The 20,159-nt window shown below is 39.3% G+C and overlaps 2 protein-coding genes across 4 annotated transcripts in view; one reads left to right on the forward strand and one right to left on the reverse strand.

Annotated features, from left to right (window-relative positions):
* The window catches only part of LOC138054457 (mycocerosic acid synthase-like), a 40,404-nt gene extending 36,829 nt beyond the window's left edge, over positions 1 to 3,575 (reverse strand). Inside the window, exon 1 of the mRNA XM_068900898.1 lies at positions 3,469 to 3,575. The gene's annotated coding sequence lies outside the window, so the exon portion shown is untranslated. The remainder of the gene's footprint in view (positions 1 to 3,468) is intronic.
* A 7,483-nt stretch (positions 3,576 to 11,058) lies between these two features.
* LOC138054469 (patched domain-containing protein 3-like) overlaps positions 11,059 to 20,159 on the forward strand; it is a 27,569-nt gene continuing 18,468 nt past the window's right edge. The window contains exon 1 of one of the 3 annotated variants that reach the window (XM_068900915.1): positions 11,059 to 11,311. In XM_068900915.1, coding sequence (XP_068757016.1) covers positions 11,241 to 11,311 — 71 coding nt within the window. In that variant the 5' untranslated portion in view covers positions 11,059 to 11,240. Of the gene's footprint in view, positions 11,312 to 15,977; positions 16,125 to 18,343; positions 19,084 to 20,159 lie in introns of those variants that run through there. The other 2 variants (XM_068900914.1, XM_068900913.1) reach the window with 2 other exon arrangements.

The raw sequence follows: 20,159 nt of genomic DNA on the forward strand, positions 1-20,159 counted from the left end.
TGAGGAAACCTGATCCTCCTTAAGCCCAATCGTTTCTTTCATTGTTCCTCGCCACTTAACCCATTGACCCCTAGGAGTGAGACTTGATAGATTTTACTCTGTCGAATGGCAGAAGATTTTTAACTCGTCAATGCATGGGGGGGCGAATCAGGAGTCAATGGGTTAACAACCCCCACATCCATTCAAACACTATTTCCCTTTTAACCTATTGACTTCTAGGAGTGAGACACCAAGGTAATTTTACTCGTCAATGGGGGAGGGGGGGAGAGGGAGGGGGTGGTTCAGAAGTCAATGGGTTAATTAACAAGCTCTACGTCTCCTTAAAAATTGTGTCCCCTTTAACCCATTAACTCATAGGAGGGAGACTTAATAGATTTTACTCTGTCTAACCCCAGACGATTTTACTCGTCAGTGGGGACAGTTCAGGAGTTAGTGGGTTAATTTTTCTTGCATTTGTATACCAAAACCGTTTTGTAAACCTTGTGTGAACTCTATAATATGGCGAATAGCTGGCGAAACAGTAGTTTGAAAATTTGGCAAAAAATTTCGACTCATGACTTCTCGCTTTACATTCTAATCTCACTTTCTGCGGCATCATACCATTTAATCACGATTTAGCAATATCATAATTTATGAAAAAGCACATCTTTATCATTGCTAAATTATCGAACCAAAAGATAGATTAACGACAAATTGAAAAGGTCAAGACGTTTTGACATTACATCATGATTGTCAGACGTAAAGAAACTAACACAGGTGACAATTATATATACAATATGTAGAAGTGAAAAAGCATAAATAACTTGAAGCATGGGAATTGACACGCAGGAATGGCGGTGAAAAAAATTGGAAAAAACATGCCTTAGTCTCTTATCACTTAGCCCACACCCGTAATACCTTACCTTGGCTCTCTTATTGACAACACTTCCTCTAACAACTTTACTTACCTCTCCCACAATGGTATGATTGTAGATGGCTTACCTAAGCATCTGACCAGTTTTTTCGCAAGGACATCACAAACATGAGTGTAACACCTCTCGGAAAACAAAAAGTGTCACTTTTCGAGAGTATAATGTAGCGTATGTAAAGAACTTCCGGGCCTCCTACCGCGACCAGAGAATTCAGCAAACTCAGCCTATCAAAGGCCTTTTGTAGGTCAAGAAAAATGACGAGGCTCTAAAGACCGCAATCCGCATTACAATTATATTTACACTTATTTATTTATTTATTTAGAAAATTCCACCGACTACAGAAAAGTTATGAGACGGTGAGGGGGCACGCGAACGGACTCTAGATCCCAACGAGGCGACCCCCAGATAATTAGATAAATGTATATATGTATATATATATATATATATATATAAAGAAAGATAACAATAAAATAAATAAATAAAAACATTAACAAGTAAGTCTCCCTATTGAACGACAGTTAGGACAAATAGTTTTCCAGGTTCTAATTCTATCGGTTTCAAAGTCACAATCCAGTTTTTTAAAGTAGTGCTCATATAGCCTAGTTTTAAATAACTTAATAGAAGGTGTCTGCCTAATTGACAGACTTAAAGTCAAGTAAAGCTGGCAAGGTGGAATAAGAGAATTTAAGCCAAATTGATGCTCGGAAAATAAATAACAACTTTTATTGAATTTGATGATTACCGGAAGAATCAAATATGGCAGAGTTAGGCCTAACATGTTGCGTGGACCCATAGATCTTCTGAACGGCTTCAGTCAGTGTTCATGACTATCCTACTAGCCTTGAAAACAGATACAGACCTGATGTTATCGATATTCTCGGCAAGTAGCGTGAATAAAATGAGGGTTATCACCTGACCAAAAATTTTAACAAGTAATAAAATCCCCCTTTTTTCCCTTTAAAAATTTCTAAATCCCGAAATAGTGAGTTCTTCTTCTGTTACTTCTTATCGAAAAAGCTCAGATAATACAGATTTGGATTTCACAGGTCTCAAATTACTCTTTGCTCTTAAGGAAATTTTGAAAGGCTCAATAAATATTTTCTTCCTATTCATGTTTTTGCTTATGAAGACGGTAGATTTGTTTCCTTTATATAATTCAGAATAGGAATTTTTGGAAAATAAATTAATAAATCTCTTGTTTTTAACCAATGCAAATAATTCACATTCCCCAATAAAAAACTCTTGAAGATTGATGGATAGACAAGTTGTTGTTTTTTATTTGAGTGATACTCAAATTTGCCAAGTACGGAACAAAACAAGTAAATATTTCTGCATGCGCAGCCAGTTGAAGTCTGGATGGCTCATCCATAACAACGGATAATGTACCGGTGAAAATCGCCTAGTGTTTACAATTGAATTCTACAGGTGACCTAGCTATGATACGGGTAGTTTTTGTTGGAACTGGTCGTTGGATCGGAAATAGCGTGTATCTACCGGATGCAGTGAGGCAAGGGAGGGTGAAACACTAGTGTAGCAACACAGCAAACTTATGAAAAACCAATCTTAATTAATGTGGATGAGGGAAAACCGGTATCTAGCTGCAAATTTAAAGGCGGCATAGCTTTTCCACCGGTAAAGGGTAACAGGTACAAGGGTGAACGGTGAAGGTAGAGATTTCTACCTAACCCATGAATCCACTCTGGGAAACGATTATCCGGTACAATAATTCTTTTTCGGATCATCCCAAAGAAGACCAAAGAAACTCAATTCTTAGTTGCTGTTCGCCTCTTCAGTTTTTGAAGAGAGCCCTCTTGTAAAACCATTGAAATTGTAAAGGTTGAGCAATTTTATCCAAATCAAACTCTTTTCATTTGAATGGTTTTGCTGGAAGATTTGTTTTGACGCGGAATAAAACAACAAGTCGGAAATAGGCTTTTGCAACACGCATGGTAAGTGGCCATGTGTTTGTCACTTAAGTTACATATTGTTTGCTGACCACCCAGAAAACCTTGTATTGTTGACTTTTTTCTTGCATACTTTCTTCGATTTTGTTACTTTAGCTTACCAAAAATCGGGTCGGAAAGAACTGTTTAAAATTTATGTTATTTTCCTCTTCGCATGCTTACCGTGGTGGCAGGATAGGTCCGCAAGGCGTGCGTGTCGTTACTGCTGAACTGCTTGAAATGAAGGCTCAGCATTCGAGAAAAATCGCCAAAATGCACGTGTCAAACACAAAAGGGAAGAAAGTAATCACAAATCGAAAGTTTTGACTACCTTTGTGGTTTTGGGTTCTCCTGGAGTGTTTTCTTGTTGAAAATCCGAAGTTATCTCTTTCGTGCTTGGTAATGTAAACAACAACCTAAAAATAAATTGCCTTTTTTTGGGTGATTATCACGGTGTCCACAATAAGGCAGGTTGGAGTTCCCGAAAAATCATGCGTTACGATAGCAAGATTATAATTACAATTTCCTTCCCTTTCTTCAAAAAAAACTGGAGAAGTGGAATTGAAAAGTGGATTCCGGAACGGATAACCTAAGTGAAAGGTCCGTGCACTTACCTTGTTCGTTGTGGGAACCAAATACGCTTTGTCCACCTGGATCACTCGAATTAAAGGAACGGGCTGCCACCCCTTCTTCAAGTTCAGTGGTTGGTGGTAGCGAGAAGAGTCACGTACTGGGTCACCTGTGCATATGTAAAACGACAAGCATAGAACTTACATATTAGTTAAATGGTTGCAATTGTGTTGTGGAAGAATGTTCATATAAAATTACCCCTTATTAGCATAAGCTCAGTGTTGTCCATTAATCAGCGAAGAAATCATTACTGAATATCGGTAGCGAATTTACATCTCATTAAAAGGAAAAGCCGTTAATCGGTGAGTATAGAAGGGCTATTTTCAGCCCTACGCCACCCCTGATGAAGAAGACACTGGCATGAGTGTCGAAAGGTTGGGTCTTTTAAGTTACATCAAGAGAAAATGAGGGGACAGAGAGGGAGGCTCAGGGCGTTGGCCGGGATATGTCATGTCCACGAAAGTTATTTTTAGACGAGCGGAAGTCTCTGTTCTAGCGGGTCTGTCTTCCGAGACGTCCGCATGCAGTCTTGCCTCGCTCTTAGGTTCTTAGTGAAAAGAGAAAATGGCGGCGCACGTGGAAGGCTGATGAACATTTTAAATACTTTTGTCCTTTGGCCATTTCAATTTCAACAGGAAAAGAAAACAAACAGCGGTTACAAACATTTTCATTTTATACTTGACGTTTCGTATGTTGCAGCATACATCATCAGAAGTGACGGTTAAAAACTGTTACACAGAATTTTAAAAAACTAGAGCGAGGAACTGGTGACTAGTTAAAAAGTGTGATAACAAAATCGTAACTTCCGGTAGTCGATTCTTCCGGAAGAAATTAATAAAGAAAAAGCTTCTCACTACCAATGTTTTCATTGAGAGAGGGTTTTAAGTCACTCACCTATCGCTGCTTACGCATCTGCTCGAGTTCTTCCTTGTTACAGTCGACTCTCTTCGATCTCAAGAACACTCTCCTTCAAAATGGTTACCCAAGAGGCGTCCTTTGTTACAACATTAATGATGTTTTGAACAGACAAAAAAACAGGTCTGCTGAACCTGCCACCACTGTTCCTAAGAAAGATATCATTCTTGTCTTGCCTTTTTTGGGCTTTCAAAGTGAAGCTCTTACTCGACGTGTTAAATCTTGTATTAGTAAGTTTTATGGCTGTGTCAATCTTAGGGTTATTTTTCAAAACACTTGCAGGATTAAGTCTTTTTTTCCCTACAAAGATCGTTTCAGTCGTTCTCAAAGATCAAAAATAGTATACAAAGCCAGTTGTTGGGACTGTGATTCCTTCTACATCGGCAAAACAAAAAGAAGATTGCATGACAGGAAGTCCGAGCATTTCAAAGCTCTTACACAAGTCGGCTACGCCTCTGCTGTTGCAGACCATACAATTTCTACCGGTCATAACATCAAATGGGACCATTTTGAAATCCTCGCAACTGGGAAGTCCGACATGCAATGTAAAATTAAAGAAACGCTATTAATCAGTGACTTAAAACCCTCTCTCAATGAAAACATTGGTAGTGAGAAGCTTTTTCTTTATTAATTTCTTCCGGAAGAATCGACTACCGGAAGTTACGATTTTGTTATCACACTTTTTAACTAGTCACCAGTTCCTCGCTCTAGTTTTTTAAAATTCTGTGTAACAGTTTTTAACCGTCACTTCTGATGATGTATGCTGCAACATACGAAACGTCAAGTATAAAATGAAAATGTTTGTAACCGCTGTTTGTTTTCTTTTCCTGTTGATGAACATTTATTTCTTTCAAACATCAGACCGAGGTTGGACTGCATGCGGACGTCTCGGAAGACAGACCTCCGCTAGAACAAAGACTTCCGCTCGTCTAAAAATAACTTTCTTGGACATGACATATCCCAAGGGCTGGACCGGGGGCCTCCCTCTCTGTCCCCTCATTTTCTCTTGGTTACATTGATTCATTTTACTCTTGAATGGGTAGCGTCAACCTATGTGTCACTGAATAAAAACTAAAAACTTAAGCATGATATGCCAGATAATCTTTGTGGAATGTTGCTTTGTTACCAAGGTTGCATGAGTAAATAACATTTTTCCTCTGGATAATAATTAAGTAAGCTAGTTGCTTGGCAAAGGTTGAAAGAACAACTGAAAAAACAGAATCCTACCTATGACATTCGTAACACCAGCTGAATGCACTACCATTGAAATGGGTGGTTTTCACGTATCGTCATCGCCTCCATGCTGGTGGACCAAAAACAAAAGTTCTCTCATTAGCTCCTTTTTTTTTCGTCCACCAGCAATTGTACATTTCAGCATTGTTATCTGTGTCCTAAAGAGTGGTTGCAAACCACCTACACAAGAACACTTCCAGGAGGCTTAGGGGGTGCAGGGATGGCGCAGTGGTGAGAGCACTCGCCTCTCACCAATGTGGCCCGGGTTCGATTCCCAGACTCGGCGTTATATGTGGGTTGAGTTTGTTGGTTCTCTACTCTGCACCGAGAGGTTTTCTCCGGGTACTCCGGTTTCCCCTCTCCTCAAAAACCGACATTTGACTTGATTTACTTTCATTGTTCATTTCAATTTACAGTGTCCCTAATTAGCGCTCCAGCGCTAGAACGACTAGACACTTAAATAAAGTTCCTTTCCTTTCCTTTCCTTTCACTTAAGCGTGGTTTTCACTAGCGACGCGAGTACAAGAGCAAGTACAAACACTAGCAAATTTAATTGCATCCAAATATATCCTCACTCACTTGATTTAAACCTTTAGCCCGAATTGTAGCAGTATTCCAATACAGCACTGAACATGACTGCGAACACAAGAGTGCCGAAATTTTTCATTTTAAAAAAGCATTGGTCCCCCCCCCCTCCTCCCGGAAATCTCACTAAATCGTTCGTTACCATGATTCATACTCTAGTGACTGATAAAATTGCGTTTGACATGATAACTTCAATAAACCATGCACACGCACACACATTATTTAAAATTACTACCGCGTATCGTATATACGATCATCGCTCTGGAAAAGAATTCTGCCGCTGAAAATCGATGTTTTTTTGTGGATTTCATAAGGCGCATAATAGATGACACGAGACTCCGCTCTGACTCGCTGTGCTCTGTGATCTAGACGCCATCCAGGAAACAAACGTGTTTTTGAAACAGATCTTCGTAAAGTTTTCAAAACATGCGTTGTCGAATCATCTGCTGACTAAAACTGAAACCGAAATGACATCGCCCCTTTATTTAGTCACATGATGTCGTTATTTACATACGTAATTATGAGCAAAAAGGTTTTGTCTCTGCAAGGTGGAAGTACGAGCCAGAGCATGGCTATTCTCACTGATGTAAGTACTGGTGTCTGACTTCGCACGGGTTGATGAAATGCCTTACTTCTTAGAGCAAAATCTAAGTATACCCTAGCAATAAGAGATTGAAAATTCGTGGTTTGATATACATACCTTCATCGAAAGTGGTCGAAAGTGGCTTTCGTCTTTCCTGAGACTGAAAAAGCTTAGTCCTCTCCGCAGTCGCAAGGAGCCTGCTTTGTTACCGAATACCAGATTGCCTCATCAGTACTCTACTTAGTTTTTGTTTAAAAAAGGTGAAACAGACAGGAAATAACCAAGAAAGGACTACTGATTCGTTTACCACTGGAACAAGACTGAGGCTAAGCTGTCCATACCAAGGGTAGTCATATAAATGCAAAAAAATAGATCTCTTAAAAAGGGACAAAGTCTATTGTAAATGAATTATTCGGGCATTCCAAGTTCATGGAAACCAGGCCATCATTTAATTGAAAACATTTCGGGCTATGTGCATGCTTTGGGAGTTAAGTGATATGCAATTTTATGCAACCTTTTGCAGTATAAAATAAAATATGTTATTACAACTACACGTTGCTGGTGTTGCTAATAGGGGGTTGTTTTCGTTCTTAGTAGCTGCGCTCAACTGGCGTCATTATGAGCAATTTCCGCGTTCACCAGCCGAGGGTCAAGATTACCGTCCACTTCACTGCACTTCACCCTAAGGGAACATTCCGAGACACCGCAATAACAAATTTGGCGGCTTTTATGAGACTTGATTAATATAGGCGGTATGGACACAAAGGCATGCAAAGTGAACTATTTCCTTGAAAAGTTGAAATTGAAGTGCACGCTTTTTTAACAAGAGGATATTCAAAACTGAATCAAAGAAAGGCTAACCAAACAATATGTATTCAAACGTAAAGTGCTAAAACTTAGTCGAGTGACCGGCTTAAAAAAAGCTTTTGAATTCTTTGAAAAACATTCTGCCCTTTAGTTTTATACATAAGGCACACTAAGTGTTAGAAGTAGCAATAACTTAAGCTGTACGATGGTGCCACCGCCAACATTTGACGTTTTGTAGCCGTTGCTTTTGGCGTACTTTTCAAAATCTATTATTCTTTTATTTTCCCTGGCCTCATACTTAGTATGGTGTAGCAGCCTGGGGTCAAGCCGCTGAAACTTATACAAATAAGTTTAGTTTAAGTTAGACGCCAAATCAGTATCTTTAAATTTTCAGTTTACGTTGGAAAAATACAGAATATTGATCAGGGTCTCTATGTTTTGTATTGTGCACAACTACTACAGTTAACTTGAAGTTTGCGTTCTGTACTGTTTGATTCAGAATAGGTGGCGCCTGGTAAACACGCACCTAGTAACTGAGAGAAATACTAAGTCGTGGTTTTCAGAATGTAAGGAAAGTGCCTGGCACCAGAAGAAAGCTTAGAATCAATGATAAGAAATGTCTTTATTGAAAACACTATAAAACAAATGTTTAAGTTTACAGGAAATAAGGATGAGAAGAAAAACACCAAGCGTAGACAATATCAAATTCTTGTAGACACATAATGTGCATTTTGCTGCCAGCTTTCTTGATCTGTTCCGCAAAATGCGTGACCCAATCATTTAGGTTTCCTGGAAGAGTGACGCCTAGAATCTTTAGCCATCAAGATTAATTACGGCTGATCGAGGGTTAAGGATCAGGTAAAGGATGAGATGAATTTCAACGAACGGCCATTTCCCAGGTAAAAGTAAAGTAAAGTAAAGCAACCATATTTAACGTCGATAACCCGTAACAGTAATTCAACTAACAAACCTGAGGTCGACGGTGCGCTCATTTTACTCCCCCCTCTCCATCCGTGCTCCGTTTTACGGGTATTTAAAGCTACTTAGCTACACGGAAAGGAAAGAAGTCGAAACAAGGATGCGAGATCCGGGAATCGAACTCAGGACCTCTTGCACCATGGCCGCGCACTAACCGACTGTGCCACCCTCGCTCCTCCTGAAATTTAACTGCACTCGATTCCTCTCTGCCCAAGTCAGAGATAGCTTGTGTTTCAGCCATCGAGGAATCGTTATGAGCGGTTTTTTACTAGCTAGCGATCATCCGAGGCAGGTTTAAGTTAGGAAATGTAAAAAAAGTGAGTGAAATGATTTCTTCAGTGAACGCGTTACTGATTTAAGGAGTCTTTATCAAGCAATCAAAAAAAGGACTTTGAAAGACTCTGTGAAAAGTTCGTCACTATTTATCCTGCTGCAGCCACATACGCCTCTTTTTAATAGCAATTCCCATTCCTTCAGTCGCTGCTGTTGGGTGTCAGAAGAGGGTCTTACGTTTTTTCCCTTGAGCTCAAACTTCTTAGAACTTGGTCTCGATTTAGCAAAGAAGTCATCAAGATAAGAATCCCCTTTAGATTACGTACGAGGTTCTGAGTTTTCTTCGTGTATTTAAGCTTGACAACGTTAGGGAGCTTAAGCACGCGCGGTTTTGAGACGCGGACGGCAACCGGAAGTGAGCTGTTTTCCCTTTTAACTTGTCTTCACACAACCACATTTACATTGCTAAGTATCTTTTCTCCATTAGAGATGATTAGTATAAAAATCTGGGAGACACCACTGTCCTGGCACACGAAATGTTCTCTTCCGGTTGCCGTCCGCGTCTTCAAAACGCGCGTGCTTGAGCTCCCTAACGTTGTCGCGTTATTACATATATTGGATCACCCAAAGACTTGTGTTATATTCAAATTAGACCTTGTAATTCGGGCTAGGCTAGTTCTAAGAAACAAAGTATATCATTTAAGCTGGGAAAGTTGAAAACACTGCGCACTATGTGTTTCGGCAGTTGAGTGTTATGCAACTTTATGAAGTTTCCAGTGTAGGTTATATTTATTACAACTACATGCTCCGGGTTTGTTGGTCAGTTATCAATAACAGCGCTACCAAATAAAGTCATGATCTGATAAATGACATAAGAAGTTAAAAACCGGCCCTTCATTTACATGTTTAAGTGCCATGAGGCTATTTGATCTACTTAATGCAAACAAAAAACAGTGGGTGACTTCATTTTGGCTCTAACTTTCCTGGAAAGCGAGATGTATGCTAAACTACCAGAGCTTTTCTTAGTCTTGAAAAAGAAGCAAAACCCTCAAAGTTGTTAATGGTCTATTTTTACTCCCGTTTCGCAAATCTTAAGAAAGTGCTTAAGTATATATACAATATTTTCCCTGGAGGTAACACAAACTTTGCCGTGTTAAATTTTCCCAGAAATTTTAATTCGGGGTAGTTCTTGGAAACCAAGCTTCACCAATTTGCTTAAGCTGGGAAACTTGAAAACATTTCGGACTATGTTTTTCGGAAGTTACGTGTTATGCAACTTTATGAAGTTTCCAGTATAAATGTTATTCTATTATAACTACTACAAGCTGTGGGTATCGCTAATAAGCTAGGGCTGTTGTCTTTCTTGGTAGCTCAGTGCAGTCGATTGGCGTCATTATAATCAATTTCCTCATTCACCAGCTGAGGGTCAAGATTACCGTCCACCTCACTGCATTTCACCCTGAGGGAACACTGCAATAACAAATTTGGCGGTTTAATGAGACTTGATTAAAATAGGCAGTATTGGCACAAAATGCATGCGAAGTGAACTATTTTCAAGAAAAGTTAAAAAGTGGATGCTGTTTGACAAGAACATATCCAAAACTGAATCAAATAAAGGCAAACCAAACAATACGACTGCAAACAAAAAGTGTTAAAACTTAGTAGAGTGCCTAGCCGAAAAAAGTTTTCTAATTCTTGGAAAAAAAATCTGCCCTCTCATATTGTACGTAAGGGTCTCTCCTTGGCAAACGTATTTTTCCTATCTTCATAAATAATATCCATGTTTTCTCTGGTATCTTTGATCTTATTCTCTTCGCTGACGACACCAATTTAATCAATGCAGACAAGAATCTGAAATCACTTTGACACTGGTGTTGCTAATAGTGAACTTAAAAATGTAACCTACTGGCTTAACGCGTACTTTACAAACTCTTATCCTCTTATTTTGCCTTATACTTAGTATGCTGTAGTATGGTGAGCCTGAATAATTTTTTTTTTTTCAACAAAAGCGTGCCCTTCGCTTTAACACAGCTGATGACACTGAGTACGAAAACGTGGCTCTTACAATACCGTTATTTACTTCTATACAGATTTCACCAATTAATGAGTTGCCTGTATCTAAAAACTGAGGCCTCCAAAATGGCACGCGGATGGCACGCGGTCGAAATATAAGTGCTTGGTTACCAAGCCCTTATATTTCGTGCAGCGAAACTGAAAGTTTCGTTCAGGCGACAGGCTAGAAAGTGAAAGTTTCGTGCAGGCGACAGGCTAGAAAGTGAAAGTTTCGTGCAGGCTAGAAACCGAAAGTTTCGTCGCGGATAACATTCATGGCTGGTGAAGTATTTGATAAATCAGTATATTCGTGTACTGGAACGTTTCTAAATGGAATCAACAACTGCAGAAAAGATTGCCAAGGCACCCGACGCCACAAAAGAAGATCTGCCCAGCTCGAGGTATATCCGATCATAAATGAACCTTTTTTCCGGGATATGGTGCGTGCCAATCGAAATTTTAGTTCTAAAGAAACGCAAACTAAAGTGGTCTTAAGTTTGCGTACCCTTCTTCTTGTTATTTTTATGCCGCTGGGATGGAAATTTTTCAATTTTTTTCCCTAAAGGTTGTACACGCCAGGTGTATTGAGAGCACTAACTTTAGCATTTGGTAGCTCAGTGCAGTCGATTGGCGTCATTATAATCAATTTCCTCATTCACCAGCTGAGGGTCAAGATTACCGTCCACTTCACTGCGCTTCACCTTAAGGGAACATTCCGAGACACCGCAATAACAAATTTGGCGGTTTAATGAGACTTGATTAAAATAGGCAGTATTGGCACAAAATGCATGCGAAGTGAACTATTTTCAAGAAAAGTTAAAAAGTGGATGCTGTTTGACAAGAAGATATCCAAAACTGAATCAAATAAAGGCAAACCAAACAATACGACTGCAAACAAAAAGTGTTAAAACTTAGTAGAGTGCCTAGCCGAAAAAAGTTTTCTAATTCTTGGAAAAAAAATCTGCCCTCTCATATTGTACGTAAGGGTCTCTCCTTGGCAAACGTATTTTTCCTATCTTCATAAATAATATCCATGTTTTCTCTGGTATCTTTGATCTTATTCTCTTCGCTGACGACACCAATTTAATCAATGCAGACAAGAATCTGAAATCACTTTGACACTGGTGTTGCTAATAGTGAACTTAAAAATGTAACCTACTGGCTTAACGCGTACTTTACAAACTCTTATCCTCTTATTTTGCCTTATACTTAGTATGCTGTAGTATGGTGAGCCTGAATAATTTTTTTTTTTTTTCAACAAAAGCGTGCCCTTCGCTTTAACACAGCTGATGACACTGAGTACGAAAACTTGGCTCTTACAATACCGTTATTTACTTCTATACAGATTTCACCAATTAATGAGTTGCCTGTATCTAAAAACTGAGGCCTCCAAAGTACATGAAAAGACCTCTCTCTGGCGTTTCTCCCTCCAAGATTTCAGGTCTTCGAATACTGGCAACTTTTATATCTGCAAACCTAGGCTGAATTAAAAACTTTTTTCTTCTTTTACTAGTTTGGACCCAAATTATAAATTCCCTTCCAGCCAACTTGTGCTCTCTAGCTAAAATTTCTTTAATAGAAAACTCCATGCACTTTTATTTGATTTAGCACACATGCAATGGCGTTGTTAAATAACTGCTGGATGCATGGATTTATGGAACCTAATTAACTCGTGATCCGTAATAATTTCCTGTTCTAGTAAATCACAATATTATGTCTTATTCAGTCCTGATTTGAATTAATTCACATTCGTTTTGAGCGTCAGCGGTGAGCGACCAAGATGGCGGTAAATTTCCGCTCCGGCAAATTTCAATACTTCTCTACGTACTTTGTTTGGTTTTCTTTTTAGCGCGTAGCTTTATAAGTATACACAATTAACTACCGGTAATACTAATGTTTATCATGCCTGAGACCAATGCTGCTCTGAAGAAAAAATACCAAGAGCTCAGAGATCAAGTCAATGCTCTGTCCGAAGACATTCGTAAGCTCAAAGAACATATATCTGAACATGCCAGCTCTCCAGACCGCGGTGCACAATCAATGGAAACGGCTTTGCAGATTTACAGTGATGAACATGACGAATCTTGATGGCAAGGAACTGAAACGCCTTAGTACTTGCCTTGCTGAAATTAGTACCAGAGCGGATGAAATCGGGAAGGCAATTGACAGTATGTATGAATATAGCTATCATGAATACAAAAATCGTTGGGATGCCCGAGCTAAGTGAACAAGAATCTTATTCTGAAAAAAGTGCTCTATGCGTTAAACTATTCTCTGACATGGGAGCCGATCTTACTCTTGGCGATATAGATATTGCACATCGCGTGTCGCAGAGGAATGCGACTGCCGGAACGCCGCAAGCTCGTCAGAAGATTGTGTTACGGCTCGACGAACGACGCATGTAAGGCGGGCCCTAGTTCCTTAGGATTTGGCGAGGGAGTCTCTTTCATCTGTCAGGATATTCGACCATTTGTCACCGAAGATGCAGCGTGTCTTTACCGAAGTGAAGAAATTCAAAGGGCAACACAACTATCAATTTTGTTGGACTAAAAACTCTTGCGTTACTTTATTTACGGAAAGATGGCAGCTCTCGAGCACTGAGGATACGAGACGTTGCTTCATTTAGCAAGGCTTGGCTAATTTATAATGTATCCTTTTATAACTTCATCGAATCGTGAATGACAATCAATACCACCTCTCCTTAAGTTATAATGTGAAACACGGGACTTAAAGAAATCAGAAATATAACTTGTAGGCCCATTTCCCTTAGTACATTTATATAGTAATGAAAGTGATTGTTCATATCTTCTAAATTCCAAAGAATTCATCCCTGCTATGGACAGTATAGAGTTGTCATCTATGTCGTTTCGGACCGTTTAAAAGAATCCGCAATTCATAAAAATTAGCAGCTTCAGGTTTATTACCTACGGTTTTGTTTATGCCTAATAAAAGTGGACTGCAGTATTCCAGATGGGGTAAAATATAACAATTGTAAAAATACACTGCAGGTATTTTTCTCCACATAGCTTTTACATGATGAAAAATAGATTTCATGATACCCATGGCTTGTTTTCCCTGTTTAACGATGAAATGTAAGTAGAGCATCGCACCGGTATCGCGAGGTCACGGGTTCAAACCCCGTTGAAGTCCTGAATTTCTCAGGCTTCTCTACGCAATTGCCAAAATTGCGTTCATAACTGCGAGGATCATAGCTTTGCTCGGTTTCCCTTTCCATACGAATGTTCGAAGCCTAAAGGGCAATTTGAAAATCTCCAGACTCATCTTCCTTGCTGATGATACAAAGCTGCTGTATGCTGACAAGGATTTTAAGTCCTAGAAAGTGTAGTCAACATCGAATTGCAGGAAGTCTGTGACTGGTTAAATGCAAATAAGCTGACCCATAATGCAAAAAAATCAAATGTCATTTTTAGACCATCACAAAAGAAACTATCAGATTAATATAAGGGTCAATATATAACAATGCCTCAAATAGTGATACCTCCCTTGAATGTAAAGATTGTGTAAAGTTCCTAGAAGTGCTCATCGATAAAAACTTGACGTGGAAATATCATATCGATTATATTGCCTCTAAAATTAGCAAAGTTGTTGGAATTATTGCACGCGATTAAGGCACTCCGTCCCTTTAAATACTTTAATCCAATTTTACCATTCTCTGATTTTGCCATGTAGTTACTCATGATGGAATTGCTGCCTGTGGGGCCAAGCTGCACAGGTTTATTTGAGAAAGATCTTAATAAAACGAGCTCTTCGGCTAACATTCTTTGCAGCTGGTTAATAAACCAACTGGGAGCTGGCCATTTAGTGAACTCTTATTAGGCCCGCAGAGGATGTGGGAAGGAAGAAATCATATATAAAAGCCATATATATTTGAACTTACTACATAAGTAAAGGTGATAATTACTGCGGTGATATGAAACTTTGATATGATTCTCTCTGCAGTTAACATATTTGTGTCTTTCATTGTATAGTCTGTTGATATCTGCACTGAGCTATTGCTGTCCACCTGTAAGCCCAATCCATGCTTGTGGTGGCCCTGATTCTGCGGTTCGTATCTGCGTTGTTTTTGAGATGGTCTTTGGGTGGTTTGGCAAAAGCATTGCAAAACATCCTACCATTTCTGCGTGCGCTTTGCCTTGTCATTTGTTTGTCTTAAAGAAAAGGGAAAGCTCTTCAGGTTGTTAAGAATCTGTTTGTATTCCGTTTTGAAAATGTTAAGAAAGTTTTTTAGTATTCATTTAGCCGTTTTCGCCTTGAGGGAACACAATCTTTGTCGTGTTATTTTCAACATTTCTTAGACCTTAGCATTGGCGAGCTTGTTAGCAAAAATAGAATGGGTCCCTCGGGCAAAAGCAACCCGTGGAAACTAAATTTACCATTTGTCATTCTAGATAACTGGATTGGCTTATTCCTTGAGCTCAGAAATCCCTGAATTTGCTCGTAATTCTAAATTTAAGAATAGATCAGGGTCTCTGTTTGCTAGGTTTCGTGCACAGGTGGAAAACAAACGTGAAATTTGCGTACATGTATTACTGCTCACTTTAAGTGCCATGGGAACGGCGAACTCGCTTAGGCCCGGTTCTGACGCCGTACTTCACATGAGCCGAATGGAATCCGAATTTAGACCGACCCAAATTAATTAATCCCGCCTGAATTGATTCCGACTCCGAACTTTATTGCCCCGAAATTAATTCACAGAAGCATACTATGACTGAAGAAAATTGCAAAGTTGTAAGAATTTCTGCATTTGATTCGGCTCATGTGAAGTACGGTGTCTGGATCAAAGCCGTAATTCCCGGCTAAACCAGGCGGGCAAAATTGCTTAGTGAGTCATGTATTTCAAAACATCAGAAAGATTGAATGTGCATCATCGCGAGAAGTTGATTATGTTCCGTGGCCATGTTAGAGTTTAGGAAAGCAATTGTGTCCTCATGACCAGAGCCATTCTTCATTCTCTCGTGTGTTTTTTTTTTTCTTACCGCTGGTTAGAGGGTCCGAGGACTCATATTTCCGCCATCGTCAGCTTAGGGATTAATCCCTTTCAGTTGAGTTTCGTCGCGGATAACATTGAAGGCTGATGAAGTATTTGATAAATCAGTATATTCGTGTACTGGAACGTTTCTAAATGGAATCAACAACTGCAGAAAAGATTGCCAAGGCAACCGACGCCACAAAAGAAGATCTGCCCAGCTCGAGGTATATCCGAGTCAAAAATTGCGTATTTCCGTCATTTTCATGTGCAATGAACCTTGTTTTCAGGGATATGGTGCATGCCAATCGAAATTTTCGATAAATTAACGATCTTACCTTAGAGAATCTCTCTCTTACTAAACTTCTAAAGAAACGCAAACTAAAGCGGTCTTAAGTTTGTGTACCCTTTTTAAATTTTTTTTCCCTGAAGGTTGTGCAGCACTAACTTTCGCAGTTCCCACACCATTTGATTGAGTTAGATTTTAAGTTGCTTCTCGTTATGAACTGGAATGGTTAAGTTGGAAAACAATTGGAAACACAAAGAGGGGTGGTAGTTTGTTAGTTCTGAAAATTTTGTCGTAAGTCCTTTCAAAATGACGGCAACAAGCGTATTCATATTCATTCCAGAAATGTATCTGATATAACCCTAACATGCTGGATAAATAGACCAATTTCGATATATTAAAATTCAGTCGAAAACAAAAGGCATCATCGCGAGGCTCTGGGGAATAAACTCATACAAACCCTTATATTTATTCCCCAGAGCCTCCAGATGATGTCTTTTGTTTTCGACTAAATTTTAATATATCGAAATTGGTCTATTATATCACATATTTTGTCCCTCGCTGAGGCGAATGAAGGAAGCTGTTTGCTAAAGTTTAGCAGTTTAACTTCTAGGATCTAGTTCATGAAATTAGGCGCCAAATCAGTATCTTTAAATTTTCAAATGTATGGTTTACGTCGGAAAAATACAGAATAATGATCAGGGTCTGACCGCCGGAAATACGTCTGCGTTCGCAGGCTAAGATTTGTACGGAATATTGAAGATATTTCCGAAAGTTGGTACGTAGAACGCACAATAACTGAGCAATAATTTATCGAACGCTTGAAATAGTTTTCACTTTTCAAACAATGTTTATTTTATATCAAAACGACAGTTCATAGCTAACGATTTGCAATATATCAAGGAAATATCTACGGGAAATTCAGAATCTCGAGAGCAAAGTTCAAAACTGGCATGCAGATTTGAATACTCAGTTCAAATTTCAAAACTACTGGTCACGCGTGACGTAGCTTGACTGTAACTTGAAGTTGCGTTCTCTACTGTCTGGTTCTTGTGTGATACACCACTGAGGGAACTGTTAAGTTGTTGTTTTCAGAATGCAAGGAAAGTGCCTGGCACCCGAAGAAAGCTTAAATTTAATAATAATGACAATAATAATAATAGTAATAATGAATCGCACCTACGTTCGAGGCACTATTTTATGGCAGGATCACGCCAAGACCCTGTAGATTTTTAGACTTTTATCCGTACTAGTTGTAAGTCGTTTAACTAGTCGACTGAAATTAAAATATTACACAAGTAGATTAATGTTTTAGAATACCGAAGATAGGCTAAAAAGGAATGGAACTGATTTCGTGAATATATACTTACAATTTGTATCTTCTAATCTACACGATCTTATGGTTTGATTTCTTCTGTTGACTGTCTTTAACGTTCTTGATCGGAGGTAAGTAAAAAAGCGATTTGCGCGTTTGCAGTACAGTGTCGATTTATATATTTCTGAATTTCTAATTAGTTGTCACCTTTCAACTCACGCAAACTTGCTGTGATAAATAAATTGCAAGAAAAGTTGCATACATTAAACCAGTAAGCGAAATAACTTAACGCGCGAAGTGCGAATCAAATAATAATAAATGTCTTTATTGAAAGCACTATAAAACAAATGTTTGAGTTAACAAGAAATAACGATGAAGAGAAAAGCAACAAGCGTAAACTATATCAAATTAAAAAGGCATATATTTATGCTGAGAAGCGTTTGAAACGCTGAGCTCTTATTCTTGGTGATATGAAATCGTTTAGAAGCAGTTCATGAAGGGCGTTTATTTCAGGGCAACCCTAAAACCTGGAATCCGGAATCCGGAATCACAGGTGATTGTTTTACCAATACAGAGAGTAAAAACTATCCTAAACATTCATAAAAGCTAACCTTAAGCCTAATTAGGCCTAAACAAACGGTTTTGGGCCTAAGGTTAGCTTTTATGAATGTTTAGGATAGTTTTTACTCTCTGTGTTGGTAAAACAATCACCTGTGATTCCGGATTCCGGATTCCGGATTTTAGGGTTGCCCTTTATTTCATCATCCTTGATCTAACCTGCGATCAGGCGTACTTTTCCTTAGACAGGCCGGGAAAGGTACGCCTGACACAAAAAGCTATTTCCGAGTTCATATCTGCCTCCTCTTCAGAGCGCGTCCAAGTGCGAAGTTTTTGTTATGAAAATTAGTTTTCATTTATATGTAAAGTAGAACTAATTACCATCACAAAGATTCCTCAAGTCTCTTTGAAGAGGAGGCAGACAAGAACTCGGAAATGGCCCATTTCTTAACGAGTCGTCTGCCGCCCACCTATCAAGAGTGTTGTTATCATGTGTCATGCAATGCTATAAATGTGAGCCAATCAGATTTTACCGGAAATTACCTGCACGTTGCGATTCAAGGAAAGACGCGACGAAAACAAAATGGAACTCTAGCTGGAATGTCTGCGAAGCTTATTTCCCTTTCGTAAACGGTCGTTGCCATTTGAAACGGTCGTTGCCATTTCTCAGAACGGTCGTTGCCATTTGAAACGGTCGATGCCATTTTTTAGCTCTGAATTACACTCATTAGGTCTAAGAACTCAAAAGGTTGCGGTTACTGGGAGTTGTGTCTCGCTGGCCATATGAGTTAGGGTGTGAAGTGTGTAGTCGACCGTTATAAATGGCATCGACCGTTTCAAATGGCAACGACCGTTCTGAGAAATGGCAACGACCGTTTCAAATGGCAACGAACGTTTACGAAAGGGAAATTTGCGTCTGCGAAGTCAGACTTTATCCATACAATCAAAGGTATTTCTGCAAATCCCGCTTGACAGTTGGTGCGGTTTCTCTCAGTGTTCAAACCATCAAGGAACAAAGAATTTCAAGGTAAAATCAGGCGCAATCAACAGTACAATAAACTTTATTTAAACTCGATTATTAGAGGTGACCGTGAAAGATGCTAATATCACTGTAATATGAGGGAAATGTCTAGTTTTCTAGCAGCAACTACTCAACCATCATTTTGTGAGAAGTGTGCCACTAAACCATTGTTCAGCGCTCCCGTAAACGATGTCGAATTTCTCTGTCGAGCTCGGCTGATTCCCCGAACTTGGCAGCACTAAAGTTCTATTCTGTTCTTTTTGGAACTTGTTGCTTCCGACTATATTCCAAAGGACTTACCACAACTGCAAACGTTTTGGAGTCGGTGGAAGTGGAACGATGCATTTTTTTCTAGAATGTTCGGGACTGTAAATAACACTATTGCCAAACCCGTAGGAAGTACAACTATAATGTCTTCTTTCCAACAAATCATCATCAGTCTTCGGATGCATTCTCTCTGTCCTTCCTTTAAAGACTAATGAAACCTGAAGTCGAAGGAACAGCAGCTGTAAACAGAGCCTAAATATGGCAAGCCAAATGTAGCAATATTCAATTCGTCTAATTTTATATTCAGTTTTGTATTATAGCGGAGCTCCGCGCGCGCCGAAGGCGCGCGCGCGCGGAGCACCATAGTTAAGAAAATATGGTAACCCATCGATGTGAGAAAATTTGGTTTTATAGCCATGACGTCATAAACGTCCGTACGTCCGTCCGCCCCTTCATGTATGCCAATGTGACCAGTACACGTAACCATATCACGGGCTCAAGTTTAGAGCTCATCCAGGAGACAGAGCTGAAAAACGACTGCGCATGCGCCAGATAGGGAGCACAAATCGTGCATGAGACGCGAAGTGTCCATTTCGATCGTTTGATCTCGTCTTCTGCCTGTGTCACTTTATAACTCTTGACGGTGTGAATTTTGGAAGTGAGATCATGGTGATTTAATTTAAGGAGACACATCAGATCTGTGTAACATATTTGTGTGGAATTTTTGGGCTATGAGATCCAAACCCAGTTAAATTGTCTGGGAATATGCGCTGCAGAAACTAACGGAGGCTACGGTGAGTGTTCCATATTTGTTT

Source organism: Montipora capricornis, chromosome 6, assembly GCF_036669925.1.
Source record: "Montipora capricornis isolate CH-2021 chromosome 6, ASM3666992v2, whole genome shotgun sequence".
Lineage (NCBI taxonomy): Eukaryota > Metazoa > Cnidaria > Anthozoa > Scleractinia > Acroporidae > Montipora > Montipora capricornis.